The sequence below is a fragment of the Rhinolophus ferrumequinum genome, chromosome 7 (genome assembly GCF_004115265.2).
Source record: "Rhinolophus ferrumequinum isolate MPI-CBG mRhiFer1 chromosome 7, mRhiFer1_v1.p, whole genome shotgun sequence".
NCBI lineage: Eukaryota > Metazoa > Chordata > Mammalia > Chiroptera > Rhinolophidae > Rhinolophus > Rhinolophus ferrumequinum.
In genome coordinates, this window is record NC_046290.1 from 9,730,272 (window position 1) to 9,746,569 (window position 16,298).

The following is a 16,298-nucleotide window of genomic DNA, read 5'->3' on the forward strand; positions in this document are numbered from 1 at the left end:
GTGTCCAGTGCTTGGACACAGGATGACTGTCTGCATGGTGTCCACCCAGGATGAGAGGGACACTCCTTTTGTGTAAGTGCAGGGTTTCTAGTGACTGTCAAGGACGAGCAGGACGAGCGAAAGGACGGACAGGATGGGGGCGAGCGAGGGGGGGGGGGCGGTGAGTCCGATACCCAGGCCGTGTGGGCGCCTGTGCGCCCGCTCACTGGGACCCTCTGGTGACCTGTTCCATACACTTCCAAATTGTCCCTTCGGATGGCGGCTTTTGAGTGACGAGCTCGTCACTGAGCATTTTCATTTCCTCCTTTCACTTCCAGTCTGAACAAAAAGAATCAAATCTTTTTAAAAAAAGTCTTAATAGAATTATCCAGATCTCTCTCAGCATGTGGACTTTTTTATGTACTGTGGAAATTTGGGATTTTGGTGTTTTTCTTTTTTTTTAATATGGAGATACAAACTTAGTATATCTCTCCTTTCCCGTCTCTTCGTTAAAGAGTGAGTGTAGGGTCAATTTAAACACAGATTAAACTCTTCAGAATATTGATTATCAGTAAGCAAGTGTTGCCACAGTTGCTTGGAAAGGGACGTATACCCTGTTTCCCCGAAAATAAGACCCAGCCAGACCATCAGCTCTAATGCGTCTTTTGGAGTCTTATATTATGGTAACATAAATAAGACCCGGTCTTATGTTACAGTAAACTAAGACCAGATCTTACATTAATTTTTCTCCAAAAGACGCTTTAGAGCTGATTGTCCGGCTAGGTCTTCTTTTTGGGGAAACACGGTTAAGTCCCACTTTGGGGGTGGTTAGTGTGTTAATAATACTTGGTGTATTTATGTTTCAGTGTGTCGTGTCTGTTATATATTCCGATATTTTGGACGGTACTAACATTTGTTAATTTCTTTTGATTAATAAAGAAGGAATTAGAATGTCTTACACAGAGGACTCAGCCAGCCTTCCTTCTGGTCTTCCAGTGAGCAGGGGCTCGTCTTTGCTGCAGGAATGAACCCCCGCTGAAGTCAGTGACAACCGTGTTGAACTCTTTGATGCTTTCACCCAGGGCTACGAAGAGGTATCTCAGAAGTTCACCTCCATCAGACGCGTCCGCGGGGACAATTACTGCGCGCTGAGGGCCACGCTCTTCCAGGCCATGAGCCAGCCGGCGGCGCTGCCCCCCTGGCTGCAGGACCCCGAGCTCACGCTGGTACGCTGCTGCTGCAGGTTTGAGTCCGCAATGTTTCCAGCCATTTTTGTGAGAAAGACTTCTCGTTTCTGCCCGTGCTCTGTGCCGGTACTGCCTGCAGTGTTATGTCACCACCATGTGGGTGTATTGGCTTTTGTGTGGCCGGGGTGGTTTTGCCTAGCAAAGCGACCAAAAATAGTTGATAGTCCCAGAAGAGAAAAATGATACAATTTAGATGAACAACTGAGCTGAATTAGAAAACAGGTGTTTAGAGTTTATAAGAAGCGCTTAGGAGCGGGTCGGCTTCAGTGGTGGGGTCTGTATTAAACGGGTTGTGTGTTGTACCCTGAGAACCTGCTGGGTTTTAGGTGCACATTTGTGCAGTTCTGGCTCCAGTTCCAGAAATCAGCGCCCTCTGCACAGTGTGAGGTGGATCGGCTTAGTAGGTGGTTGAACAGCAGCACGAGAAGCAAGAGGATTCAAGTCACCCGGGCAGAGGCTCCGTGTGAGGTGAGGGTCGGGCCTGTGTCCCATGCCAGGCCCTCTGCAGTGATTTAAGTCCACAGTGTGGTGGTGACACCCAGAAAGTCACGGTATCAGTGTGTCATGTCTGACACACATCAGATGAGGTTACGTGATGGGTTGGATGATAGAATATCCCAAAAGAGTTTGGTGAGCAAAACTGACACTGACATTAATTGGAAGGAAATCAGAAGTCATGTGCTTACATGTTTTTAAAAAGCCAAAACAAAACCCAAAGTGCTAGCTGGGAAGCTCTGCCTTACCAGCAGCTTATGAGGGGAGGAAAAAAGGCGTCAGGATCTTGATTGATTGCAAGCCCCGTGTGAGCCCACGTGACGTGATGGCCGGCAGTGATAGGGGAGCCCTGTTTTAAAGGCGTGCTTCTGAAACAGGCCATGACAGTCCCCGCCTGGAACTGGGCCGGTCAGGTCCCATCGCAAGCAGCGAGGGCAGCTGTGTGCCCCGGCCTCAGGATCTATGGGCGTGCAGCCCAGATGCTTCATCCCGTCTGGGAACCGTTGACGGAGCTGGAGTATTTGATGTCGAAGGAGCCTGGAGTGAAGAGGACTTGCAGGGAAAGCGGGCGGCCAGCTAAGCTAGTTAGAGGGCTGTGAGGTGGGCGAGGGCTCATATTACCCTCAAAGGGCAAAACCAGGACCAGCGCGTAGAGGACACTGCCTGCCTGTCCTGTGATTGTCCGTTTTATAAACCGGTAGAAAATCAGCACACCTGTTTAAAGTGGGAAAGGTGGTTTTGTCTAACAAAGATACGAGTCATCTTAAGCAGATTTCTCAGTTAGCTTTTTTATTTATTGTTCTGATATGGAGGCAAAAGCAGTACTAGGTTTTCTCTTTTGCAAATCATGACTTTTATTAGTAGTGAAATAGTTCAGAATTGTTGCTCACTTAGCAAAAGCATGCCTGCGGCTCCATGTTGTACACTGCTAGGGAAGCAAACGTGTGATTTCACTGTGCTTTGCTTTAACCTCTGTTCGACGACCATAGCTTCATTTATAGATTGTTACATAGAATCCTCCTCAATTTTAGGGTGATTTTTTCCTTTGAGCCTTTTCCGTTAAAAGGGGCTGTTTAGGTTTATGGACATTAATGTACTTCAGTGTGTATATTTTCCAAGAAACTGTGCAAGCAGTGCTCTCTACACAAGTAAACATGTAAAATATGCCCCATAAACATGACGCACAGTGTCCCTTTCATTTTACCAATAGGATATATGTGGGTAAGATCAGCTGCCGTCTGACAAGCCCAGCAGACGCTGGCTTTCTGATCCCTGCGACAGTCTGCGCCGTGTGTGAGCTGTGGGGCTTTCAGGCGGCTTTCCTGACTTGAGTTGAGTCCCGTGGAAATAGTTTTCAAATCTCAAGCACTCTTTCCGGTTCCTTCCCTTTTCTGTGTGTATCAGCCAACAAAGACAGCTCTTCCCTTGAGAACATAATCAGATTAGTTGGTCACAGTGGTATTATTTCTGCCATCTAACCATTACTGAATGCCAGGGGGCCCGTGTCCCAGAGAAAGCCCGTCATACCTGTGAGTTTCCTATTTAAGGTTATTAAACTTCACTTCTGTTACATGCCAGCTGAGGGGATGGACTTCGTGCTTTCCTTGCTCTCCTCTAACCAGGAGGCTTGTTCTCCTGTTGACTTTCCCGCCCACAGCCATTTCCCGTGGTTTGAGCACTTTCTCTGCAGGGTCAGTTTTGTTGTGTCGCTTGAGCAGGTGACAGATGCACCACTGGGTTCACGTACAGGTGCCGGTGCCGGAAGGGGTACCCAGACTTGACCAAGCTGTTTGAAGCACCTGTGGATGCCATTGCGTCCTGTTCTCACTGACAAGGGCCTTGTTGAGTGAGCAAGTGGGTGGGTGGGTGTTGCGGTGTGACTGAAGGCGTCCGGGTGGGGACTCAGTGTGCAGACGGGCGGGCGGTGAGGCCTGCAGAGGCTGGCAGCATGCCCGGGGTGGTGGGTACCCGACCACCTCGCCCGGAAGTGGCGTCTTCCCTCCTCCAGGTACTCCTGTGTAGCTCTAGTCGGTAAACATCTTAGCATTTATTTGTTAATACACATGCTTAAGACAAGCAGATCAGGTGATTCTTAAAAACTATGGCTACAAAACAAGACAGTCTTACAGGAGTTTTGGTATGAAAGTCAGTGTGCCCATTTCCTCTTCCCCTTCCTGCTGTATCAGAATTACTTGTATCCTGTCACATTAAGCCAAACCCTGCTTGTTGTTAGAAATTGGTATACGTGATTTGTGCTACGACAGGGTAGGCTTGGGACCAGAAACACTTGGGCCAGACCCACAATAAGTCTCTGATGGTGGATCTGCCTCAGTTTACCCTGATCCTTGGTCCTTCTGAAATGCCCTATGTCTAGTGACAGTCCGGTGTCCTGGCTGGTTCATGGCACAAACACCACTGGTCACTGTGTGTCCATGGGCCTTTCAGAAGTCCTGGGGACACTAAACGCTGCTCAGCAGGCAGGTTGGAGGGAATCTGGGTTCGGCATGATTAGGGGCTCCTGCATGCACTGGCTCTAAGTAAGCTGCCTCAGCTTTTGGGGTCACACGGGGCCTGGGACACCTCGGTTTTTGTGTGAATCTGTAGCCGCAGAACTAGCTTCAGCCCCGGCCTGCAGGCCACACGCTGTGCCACACATCGTGGCCTGGAGCTCAGTGTGCATGTCACCAGGAATGATTTGGGGAGCCCCGAGGAGCCGTGTTTTGTGACCCTGGGACGTGCGGCCTTTAGCTGTACCTGAGGGTGTGCTCTGTAGAGCTGCGCCCTCTTCCCTCTCCTAGAACCGCACGCTAAAGCGGTAGGACAGCGGGGCTCAGAGACTCTCCCATCTGGGCTCGTGGAGGGGAGCCTTTGCCTTGTGCCGCTGCTCAGCCCCTCTGGCCTTGCTCCCTTGCCCCCGGGAGGTCGAGCTTTGTCCTCGTGCCCTCTGACACTGCAGCCCCCCTCGCCTCCTGTTGTCCTGCCCTTGTGTAGCTCCGGCTTCTCTCCGGCTTCTGTCCAGAGCGCAGACTTGGTGTGTGACGGCAGTCAGGTCGCCCACCCTGACCCTGACCTTGGAGGTGGCGTGGCCTGGCCGTTTTCAAACTTGGAACAGTGCCTGGGTCCCTGAGACTTGGTGTCCTCCCCAGTGGAGTCCTCAGCTTCCACGTTTGCTAAGCTTTAGAGTGTCTCAGTGTGTGGGACCCGTGGCAGGTGGCTTAGAGGGGGTTAGACTGTGCAGTGTACGGACCTCATTTATGAGTTGGTTTCAGGGATGACACATTTTCATTATTTGCTATCCCTGTAATCATGGAGGTTATTTCAAGAATTATAGACACTTACTAGAGAAAACAGGCAGTTTTTCAGTTCAGTCACAAATGAAATTATACTTAAGCTAATGACTTACTTTATTCTTAAATATTTCCCATCATTATTTCTTGCCTAAATCTTGTGTCTTGGTCAAATTTTCCTTATTCTAACAGAAGTGCAGTTTCTGTGTATAGGAGAAAAGAAGGGCTATTTATGTGTGTTCTATGTATTATGACCCCTGAAAGCATTCAAAGTTACATTCATTTTTTTTCCTTCTGAATAAATTATTCCAATTCCTTTATTCCCTAGTAATTTCTTTTTCACACCTCATTTTTTAGACTTTCTCCACAATCTCTGCATCTCCCAGAAGCATACATCCTGAGCTGGATGGTTACTTTAGCAACAGTTTAACCATAACACAGGCGGGACAAGGAGACAGACTTTTATTTCGGTCTCCCTGTGTGTGCTCAGATCTCTGGGGGAACCGAAGTTTCCAGCTGAGTGCTGCGCCTGCTGCTTCGATGCCCGCACAGGTGTCCCGTGAGGCTCAGCAGGGCTTCCCTTGATGCCGCCTCCCAGCTCACATCTGTGGACCAGCGTCTTCTGCTCACTTGCGTTTCTTTTTGCCCAGTTGTGATTTCAGCTTGTTGCCACTTGAGGGCATTTTAGGTTCTGGTAATGAACATGAGAACCTAACTGCAGGTTTGTAGCAGAACTGCCCACATGCTGCCGAAATGCAGGACAGTGTGGGCACAGAGGTAGCTGGCTCTTGGGTGAGTGGGTGGTCATGTGTCATCAGGATTAGATGAGGCAAAAGCCCCTCCTCCCTCAGTGAGTAAGTGTGGCTTGTTGTCACCGGTAACCTGAAGGGGAATTCATATCCCTATTGTGGTTTTGATTTTTCAGAGATGAAACTACCTTCGTTTTGCATGATTGCTATAGATTGAGAAAATAAAACTGGAATTACCATTCACGAAAAGGTCTTCAGGGTCTTCCAGAAGAACTGAACATATGGTCTCATTTAAAACTATTTATAACTGTCACACGCTCTCAGGTTCCACGTAGACTGTTGTAGGTATTAATTATTCTTTGCTAATCCTTTGACGTGGAGGTGAACTTTTTTTCCTTTCTAAATTTTATAGCAGTGATGCGACATGCCTGTGCCCAACCTAACTATGTGGATTTTCTCCTGACACACCCGACTGTCAGGCGGGTCTGAGTTCTCATGCTCTCATTGATCACGCTGTGTCCCAGCTTGCCTTTCAAACTCTGGATTCCACTGATGATAGGGGGAAGTGACAAATGCTCCAGGGAAAAAAAAGGAAGCAGGCCTAGTAGTCGTTCAGCTGTCACTTCTTTAGTGAGCTAGGCCATCACAGCTCCCCCAACCCCTGTCTCTTATTCTCAGGTGTATTTTTTTTTATCTTACTACAGTGATTAAGCAATTCAACTGGATACAGTATTGTTTCTTTGAATATTAAAACTTTAGGTATATGTGCTAATACCAAAATTAGGACTTATTTTCCTCATCAGCAAGGGAGCAGGTTTTCTTTTCTCCTGGACCATCTCACATGTCCTAAAGCGCCTTCGGCGTCAGGCCTCAGGGAATGGCAGGGAGGCTACCCGGGTGGGCTCTTTACATGCTCCCACAGACTGCTGTGTGGGTTCTGGCTGGGGCTGTCACGCAGCAGGGGAGGTCGCACCCTGGTATCTCAGCCAGGACCACCGTGTCACTGTAGCAGGACAGGGTGTACGGTCCGAGTTCCTTCCAGATGTACGTCCTCCGTCCTAAACCCATAGGACAGACCTGCAGGGCTTAATTCCGGAAACGAAGGTGGGGTTCGTAGGCTTTGTGGTTTCTTACAGCTAGGACCGTGTGATGGCCTTTTTGGATGTTAACATCCTTTCTCTCTCTGTGTCTTGATATTCCAGTTACCGGAAAAACTCATGAGCAAGTATAGCTGGATCAAGCAGTGGAAACTTGGATTGAAATTTGAGGGGAAGAGCGAGGACCTGGTTGATAAAATCAAGGAGTCCCTCAGTCTGCTGAGGAAGAAGGTTTGGACATGAAGTTTCCTTTCTCTGACTAGTGCAGACCCCTTGCTCCTCACTGCCCCAGCAGACACTTCTGACGCCTCACTTAGTGGATTACCAAGCGTCACGGCTGGTTTTTAGGCACAGTAATTTCAGGTGAACACACTCTTCCAGTGAGGTCTTTGGTAACATTGAGAAGTATCAGCATCACATGTTCTCGGAGGAGATATGTGTAATGAACTGTTTAACTTTCTTCAAAGGAAATGGAACAAACGTAGTCTTTGTGCTAAGTCAGACTGACAAGTTTCAGGGACACCTTGAGTCTGTATTTCTTATGGTATTATCAGTGATACGACTTTGTACTCCTTAGCTCCATGCCACCCCCGTAGACTTCAGCTCCACTAGAGACTGTTCTGTTCATTCCTTTATACCCAGTGCCGAGGCCCGAGCCTGATACATACCAGGCATTTGGTAAATATCTTGATGAATGAACTGAGACCCCTGACTTCCTGGAACCTAGTTTGTATTTACAAACATAAGAAATGTTTACTGGAAAATACACTGTCCAAGGAAGACCAGTGATAGGAACTGGGAGGAAGGGAATTCGGGAAGAGGGGTTCCACTGTCGTTGCTTGTTAAGTAAAGCGCAGGATCTGTTGGGTGGAGGCCCGTCAGGTGATTGATAAGGACTCGCTCCCTGTCCCGGCGTCAGTGGGCGGTTGAGGGCCGGTCTCTGGCCCTGTGGGAGCAAGTGGGAAAGTTCTTCAGCTCAGCCACTGGTGACAATTTCCTTTTTAGCTCTTAAGTTCTCGTGAAATTGCAATTTTTGCGTTTTGAGGTGTGTTTGCTGTAACTAGATCCTTATATTTGGGAATGTTTAAGTGATTTCAATTTACAATAACATGAAAATTATTCATTAATAATCTGAGCCAGCATTGCTAACACTTCCTACGTGCCAGGCTGTACAGTAAAAGTATTAGTGTTATTTAATTCTCACTACTACCAAGGTGTTGCTGTGGTTAGCCCCATTTTCCAGATGGGAAAACTAAGGACCAAAAGTTGAGAATGCCCTGCAAAAGCCACCAGCTGCTCGGTCGCGAGGCCTTCATTACATCCTGACTCTGACTCTAGAGCCAAGATCTGACTGGCAGCTTGGTCTACTTCTGGAAAATACTGAGATGTTCTAGCTTTCAACCAAAATATTGGAGAGAGTCCTATTGCAGTCATTACCGTAAAAATTTACTCTTGAATTTAAAACTTTAATGGTTTTTGAGATGAGCCGTAGTTACTGGTGATTCATAAGGACTAGCTTTAGGTTGGCATCTCATTCACTTGAACTTTAAAGCACATATATTAATATTTGTAGGGTTTCCATGTTCACGTAAAGAGCTTGCCTGTGTTAGCGGAATATCTAACACTGCTTTTTGCTTAATCAGGAGTCAGTAAGGATTACCTGAATGGATTTATTCATTTGAAACTCACGTATATTTTTAAGAGGTTAGAAGGTTAAGTTTAGTAAACTAATATTCAGGGGACCCCACAATCTTCCATGCCCTTCTTTATTTTTGAAGGCTGAAAATATTTTGAAGGCTGAATGTACTTACAGATCTGTGGTTCAGTGTTTGTGAGCAGTAACTGCTCCTGGAAGCCCCTTACAGGGAGGAGGAATTTTAGCTACCCTTCACAGCCTCTCACACACGCCTCACACACACGCGTCACACACACGCGTCACACACACGCGTCACACACATGCGTCACACACACGTCAGGTCTTCCGTAAGTACTTCTGATTGACTGGTTCAATCTCCTTACCTGGGAAGGTAGGGATTCAAAATTTCCATTCCTCGGCCCCAGTGCTTCTCCTAAGTGCGTTTTGTGTTCATTTCAGATTAATGGGGCAAAAGCTGAAAAAGGGATTTGTGTGGTGTAAAGAGCAGTGCCATTGTTTGAGCTGGAAACTTGAATGTTGTGATCACTGCTACATGACCCACGGTCGCCTACTTTTGAAAATGATTTTGTGCTTAAAGCATGGAAGTATACCTGGGACTTTTAGATCAAAATGTACTTACTATGCAATTTTCTTACAGTGGGCAGGCTTGGCTGAACTGAGAACTGCCGAAGCAAGGCAGGTAGCTTGTGATGAACTGTTCACAAATGAAGAGGAGGAGTATAGCCTTTATGAAGCTGTAAAATTTTTAATGCTGAACAGAGCCATTGAACTGTACGATGATAAAGAGAAGGGAAAGGAAGTGCCATTTTTCTCTGTGCTTCTGTTTGCTCGGGACACATCGAGCGACCCTGTACAGCTGCTGAGGAACCATCTAAACCAGGTGGGACACACAGGTGGCCTCGAACAGGTGAGTTGCACCTTTGGGAGTATATTAGCCCCAAACAGCAGTTTTAACCATCAAACATTATGTCACAGTTTTTGTGGGTCACGAATTCAGGAGCAGCTTGGTTGGGTGGTTCTGGCTCAGGGCCTCAGGGGGTTGCAGTCATCTGAGGGCTCGACTGGGGCTGGAGGATCCACATCCAACATGGCAGGCGGCCTCAGTGGGTCCTTGTCATGGGGGCCTTGATGTAGGGCTGCTTGAATGTCCTCATAGCATGGCAGCTGGCCTCAGAAAGTGATTCGTTAAGTGAGTGAGGAAGAAGCCATCGAATCTTGGAAGTCACACACCATCACTTACACCACATTCTGTTTGTTAGAAGCAAGTCCCTAAGTCCATTCCACACTGAAGAGAAGAGCATTAGGCTCCACCTTATCAAGCCAGGAGTGCCAAAGAATTTTGAACCTGTTTTATAAACACCATGCTTATTTCAGCCTGGGCTTTCTTCTGCAGGCTGCTGGGGGCGGGGATCAGTATCCTTGGCTCTGGTCGTGTACAAGTAAAAGAAGCACTTGGAAGAGTCATCTGAGGGCCTTGCTGAATCTTGGCAGCGGTAGCTGTATCAGGCAGCATCCTTTAAAATAGAAATGGAGTCACCTTAGCCAGTAGAGCCCAGCCTGCTCTTGGATCTTTGACAGATGTGCTAAGTTTGGAGTGTGACACAGAGACCCATCGCAGTGCTGTCCCAGGAGCCAAGAGTTGACTCACCAGGCCTTGTATTCTCTGTCTTTGGTGTATTCACTACATTGCCCTAAAAAGCTTAAGTCTTTTTTTTTTTCCTTCTAGTAGAATAGCCAACCACTAAAGTAGCATTAATAAGGCTATCCATCCAAAGTGCTACCTTTCTGCTTCCACGGCTGACTCTTGTGCTTGCCTTTTCTTGTGCTTAGGAAACAGCAAAGATGATGGTTACTCTGGGTCCGGGAGGATTGAAGATAATTATTTTACAAAATTATCTGTACTTAACAATGTAGATTATTTACATTTCCTGAACGGTAGCAAAAACCTTGCAGTGAAAAGCCTAGTAGAGCCTGTTTTGCACATGGGACTCAAGTTGGTCCTTTCTGAAATACCCACAGATCTGTTGTAGTGGCGAGTCCTTTTTTTTTAAACACCTTTATTGAGATATAACTTACGCATCATAAAATTTATGCTTTTAAAATGTGTAACTCAGTAGATTTTTGTATGTTCAAAGAGTTTTGTAGCCATCACAACACTAATTTTAGACCATTTTTATCACCCCTAGAAGAACCCTCATGCCAATGAGGACTCATTCCTGCCACCCCCAGTCCTAGGCAGCCACTCATCCATGTTCTGTGGCCATAGATTTGCCTATTCTGGACATTCTATATACATGGAATCATAATATGTGGTCTTTTGTGACTGGCTTCTTTCCCTGAGCCTTGTTTTCAAGGCTCACCCACCCTGCAGCGTGTATCAGTTCTTCGCTCCTTTTTATTGACAAGTGCTGTTGACTGTATGGACATCTCACATGTTACTCATGCATTCGACAGTTGATGGCATGTGGTTATTTCCATTGTTTAGCTCTTATAAACAGTCCTGCTATGAACATTCCTGTACGTGTATTTTTGTGTGGACATATGTTTCCAGTTCTCTTGGGTATATACCCAGGAGTGGAATTGCTGGGCCATGTGGTAATTCTTTGTTTAAAATTTTGAGGAAATGCCAAACTTTTTAAAGCAGCTGCATCATTTGACATTCCTACCAGCAATATTTCAGAGTCCTGTTTCTCCACATCCTCACCAACACTTTTTTTATTAAGCAGAAGCTCATATAACATAGAAATAACCATTTTAAAGTGTACAGCTCAGTAGCGCTTAGTACATTTACAGTGTTGTGTGACTACCACCTGTATGAAGTTCCCAAACATTGTATCACCCCCTCTGTCCCCACCAAAAATCCCTGTAACCTGTTACGCAGTCTCTGCCTTACCATTTGTCTTTGATCATAGCCATTCTGGTGGGTGGAAGTGGTATGTCGCTGTGGTTTTGATTTGCATTCCCCTGGTGACTTTCCATGTGCATATTGGCCATTTGCATATCTTCTTTGGTGAAATGTCTGCTCTGTTCAGATCCTTTGCCCAATTTTTAAACTGGTCACTTGGGTTTTTAATTACTGAAGTATGAGAGCTCTTCATAAATTCTCATACAAGTCCCTCATCGGACATAGGATTCATTGTCCTGGTGATCTGCTTGTTTATAACGACCAGGTGAGAAAGGACTGGGGCTGGACCCGCGGGGAAGAAGAAGGTGTGGGTATCGCACTGCGCTCGGCTGGGACACCTGGCATGGAGGGCGGCGCGTGGCTGCTCCCGTGTGGCTGCCCTCCGCATCCCTGCTGCTCTTCCCGCAGGTGGAAATGTTCCTCCTCGCCTACGCCGTGCGCCACACCATCCAGGTGTACCGGCTCTCCAAGTACAGCACCGAGGAGTTCATCACCGTCTACCCCACAGACCCGCCCAGGGACTGGCCGGTGGTGACCCTGATCGCCGAGGACGACCGGCATTACAACGTCCCCGTCCGAGTGTGTGAGGAGACGAGTCTGTGACGCACGCCTGCACGGCCTGGCCGCGGCCTCCTAGGTCCACTTCTGGGCCCGCTCGGGCCCCGTGAGCCAGGCTGGGAGGTTCTGAAGACCAGCTTTTGATAATAAGCGTTCAGCAAGTTTCCCGTCAGCTATGATGCAGTGTTTTAGTGTGGCCTTCAGAGCACGCCTGTGGGAAGGTACAAACTACATCCTTTCCATAAAACAGACAGTTTCGTTTCAGGAGACTCACTTTGGAGAGGAATAATGTTCTTTATATCTCAAATCAAACTTTCTCCAAAAGTAAACTGGCTTTTTTTTTTTAAGATAGTAATTTTTGTTTGTTTGTTTTGGTGGTATGGGGTCCCCGTACTGCGCTTCCACGCAGTCTGCGTGTGTGGGCTAATTCTGGGATGGAGTCTGTTTCTGGCACAGTCAGAACATCCTCTGGTAGTCTCACCAAGCAGTGCTTTGGATTTGCATATTGTAAACAGGTTATGTAATAGAAGGTAAAGAACTGGGTCCAAAAGTGAGTTATTTAAAGTCTGGAGAAGGAGCTGCACCTGGAAATCCTTGCTCTTTGAGAACGTGACAAGTGCCGAGGTCGTGGACACAGCAGCTGTGGCGCTGGGTGCACGTGGTGCCGTCTGCGGGGCTGTCCGTCCCCCAGTGCCATAGACTCAGCCTCTGCAGCCAGAACCCGGCTGAGACCCATGCTCTTAGAGGAGGCGGCCCAGGCCAAGTGACTTCAGGCGCCCCTCTGGGCTCGGGGTGGGAGGAGCTGCATCCAGGCTTTTCGTGCCCTTTTCACGCTGTTTGTTTTCAGGGTGTTTCCAGTGCCAGATTCATGTAACTCACCTGCCGGCAGGGGATGGGCAGCAGACGGTCCGGTTTCCCAGAAGTAAGCTTGCTAGAGCTGAGTGCAGAAGTTGGGCTGAGCGGCGCTGCCCTTGCTTTGCTTTGGGACGCCCAAGAGCGTGGTGTCCCTGGTGGTGAGCCGTGGCCTGCAGTGGCTCCGGTAGGGACAAGGCAGCCTGGCCGAGCGTGGTCTGCGCTGGGCCTGCGGCGTCCACGGGGGCGTGCACCGTGGATGGACCTGTCACAGGAGCCACACGCGTCTTTAGGACTGTGTCAGCACCTGTGGAGGGCTGTTGCTCTGATGTGCCGAGCTTTATTTTAGAATAATTAAAATCTTTATTTGGTCCAATTTAATAAAATTTATAAGCTACCTAACCTGTTTTTTTCCAGAGGGGCAAATCTTTTTTGAAAATAGAAGTTTTGCTTTCACTTAAAAATAAAAATTCTTAGCTGAGAAAGCTCAGAGGACACAAAACTATGCCGACTGTTACATTAGTATTTCCCCCTTTACCTCGTCAGTAATAGTCACCACGTTTTGGTAGGTGCTGACTCATCAAATCAAATTCCGCTCCAAATGTGTGTGAACCCATTGGGGAGGCTTGTGTTTCTCACTGTGAAATGCGGTGGTGCCTGGACGCCACATTAAAGTAATAATAATGGCTTCTTGTTGGCTTTGATGTGTCATGTAGTATTTGTAACTTGTAACAGCGCATACCTGCTCTTCATTCTTGAACAGTTTTAAAAGCACAACTTCACACATTTAGGTTGTACCAAGCAGTAGGGGTCTGTCCATCTGACTGCTGGTTCGTCCCCACTATTGAATTTAATATTAACTCATGATGACACTGATGATCGTCTGTCTTTGCATTTGGAAACTGTTCTAATCTCAGTGGACTTGAACTGGACTTCTGGGCAACTTAATTGTTTACATTTCATGCGTTTCTCTTGTCCCTGTGTGTGACATTGGTGGAGTGTGTGCAGAAATCGTGGTCTGAATCACCACATTGGTAAAAATTGAGAAGGGTGAGTTTAGTTTGTTTTCTGTCCCGAGGCCTTATTATCCTCTGCTCTCTGACTGTGTCTTCCAGGCTGAGAGGGATCATAGCATCAGAGAGGAAAGCTTTCAATGGAGCAGCACCTCAGGAAATACAGATGATTGGCCAACCGTTAAAATGCCACGTCTGTGTTGGAACATGCAGCTCCACTTGTCCGGAGTCCTAATTCCATTTCTCACCCCTGGTCTTGGGTTGATCGGGTGACATGAGCAGAATGGAAATTGTGTTGAGACCAAAATGGATTCGGGAGGGTCATCTGCTTGGAGGGATCTCTCCAGTGGTGGTGTTCTAGAAGACGTGTAGTGGGAGTGTTCTAGAAGGAGGGTAGTGGGAGCCATACTGTGCTCACTTTCTGACCCAGAACTGATTGCCCAGGTCAGAGGTTTTGGACCCCATGGTCTCGGCAGAACCATGACCTCCACCTAAAGCAGGCATGACTCCCACCTTTGAACTGACTTAAGGTGCACTTAAAACTAAAAGAACAAGTTCCATGGAATTAACATGGCTCCTTCAGAACTTCCTGGTTTCCCACCTCACCTCAGCTGCTTCTTCATACACAGCATCCACTAACTTCACTGTTCGCACGGAGCCGTGATGGCAGCGTGAGCAAGAGGTCAGTGCATGGCTGACCATCACTTACCAAATTCACGTAGCTGGAATTTGATCTGCAGTGTTTACAGTTTCTCTTCCTTAGAATACGGCATATCTGAAAATGTTTCAAATGCACAGAACGGGATCGACCTGCTTTCCTTATGTAGCCATTTGCACTTTTATTAGACTGTTATGGAGTCATTTCATGCCTGATGAAGTTTTTCTTTGATTGAGGAAAACAGACATCGCCTTTTGCATCCTTTCATCAGTCTTTTCCCCTCCAATTCTAGAGCCTACCAGGTAAAATCTTAGGCCACATGGGTGTAACAGCTCTGTGGCAAGAACAGCCTTCCTCGGTTGTTACGTACTTGTTTTCTGTTGTTGTTTTTCAGAGGTGGTTCTTCCACCTGCCCCGCACCCTCACCCCAAGGTACCATTTCACCTATGAGTTCATAGTCTGGCTCTTGAAGATCTTGCAGAAATGGCTGTAAAATCTGTGTCGCCTGAAGTGATGTTACCATCCCGGCGTCTATGTAGGACCCAGATAGACTTCCTGGCTGTGTCTCCTTCCTTTTGTTAAAATATAGTTAGATGACTTTCTTGCCTCTCTGTTGAGCAGTACCTTGCAGGTACTCCCTTTGAAGGCCAGAAAGTATTCCCAGAAGTAGAAAGCTCCAGGGCATCTCACTTGTAGGAATACATAAAAATAAATGCCTTTTTTAAAAAGATCTGTCACTACTTAAAAAACAGTAAAAACGGAAGCCCTCAGTGGGTGTGACGTGAATCTGAAATGTCTGAGAGGCCTAGAGTCCCCAAATAGCTTAGCCAAAGGCAGGGCACGATGTCAAATAATTTAAAAGCGGCCCAAGGAACTGTTAGAAGTGAACTGAAGAAAAAGGAACTGATTTTAGATCAAAATGCCACTTAAAACAACAGATGCCCCACAGACCTCCTGGGCTTAAGTTATAAAAGGATAAAAATCTGAAGGAGTGAGAGGACTTCTGTGTGTGATTCTGCCAATTCCTTCTCTAAAATGTATCAAGTTCCCATGTAGCAGCAGTATAATATTTAATGCTGAACTCTCCGGGGAAGCTCGGTGGTGGTCTCTTCTGAGGGGGTGCAGACCAGGGAGGCATTGCCCAGGGGTGCAGAGAATAAAGATGGACAGCTGATGGTTAGTACTTGAGGAGTTCATTTTATAACTTGGGGCCATGAAAAGCACAAAGCTCAAGTGGTTTGGCTGCCCACCACCCCTGGTGACAGTAGCATTGGGGGCAAAGGTGGGCTCGCCATGCCCAGGAAGGGCGTGTATGTGTGTGCGAGTGCATGTGTGCGTGCATTGTGTGTGCATGTATGTAAGTGCGCGTGCTGGTCTGCATTCACATTGTGACTTTCTTACATGCAGGAGGTCCCACAGCAGGGGCCCCAGCAGAATTTGGGAGGGTGGAGGTGAGTTGTCCCTTTTGTGTTTTTTTCATGGTAAATTGAGATTTATGACTGGGAGGGTGGAATGGGTTAGCATGTATAATGAAACTATACAGAGTGGCCATTAAGCCTGGAAATCAGTATATTAATTGTATTGAGATGTCCTACCGACAAACGATTTGTTGTATACGTCTCTGTTCCCAGGCCTTATGGCCACCTGCATATTTAAATATTTTGAATGCTCATTGATAGCCAGACTGGAGGACACTGAGTGGAGTTTATCTCAGTCTTGTGTTGATTTCTTGGGTGTAACTCTGGTGAAGAATGAAATTGCCAAAACAGGTAATATAAGGAAAAGATCCGGGACTTGAAAT

General features: G+C 47.1%; 1 protein-coding gene across 1 annotated transcript in view; it reads left to right on the plus strand.

Moving 5' to 3' along the window:
* The window catches only part of OTULIN (OTU deubiquitinase with linear linkage specificity), a 28,708-nt gene extending 15,194 nt beyond the window's left edge, over positions 1 to 13,514 (plus strand). Inside the window, exons 4-7 of the mRNA XM_033110581.1 lie at positions 1,062 to 1,205; positions 6,960 to 7,085; positions 9,149 to 9,418; positions 11,825 to 13,514. Of these exons, the coding sequence (XP_032966472.1) occupies positions 1,062 to 1,205; positions 6,960 to 7,085; positions 9,149 to 9,418; positions 11,825 to 12,019 (735 nt within the window). The 3' untranslated portion in view covers positions 12,020 to 13,514. The remainder of the gene's footprint in view (positions 1 to 1,061; positions 1,206 to 6,959; positions 7,086 to 9,148; positions 9,419 to 11,824) is intronic.
* The last annotated feature ends 2,784 nt before the right edge of the window (positions 13,515 to 16,298 follow it).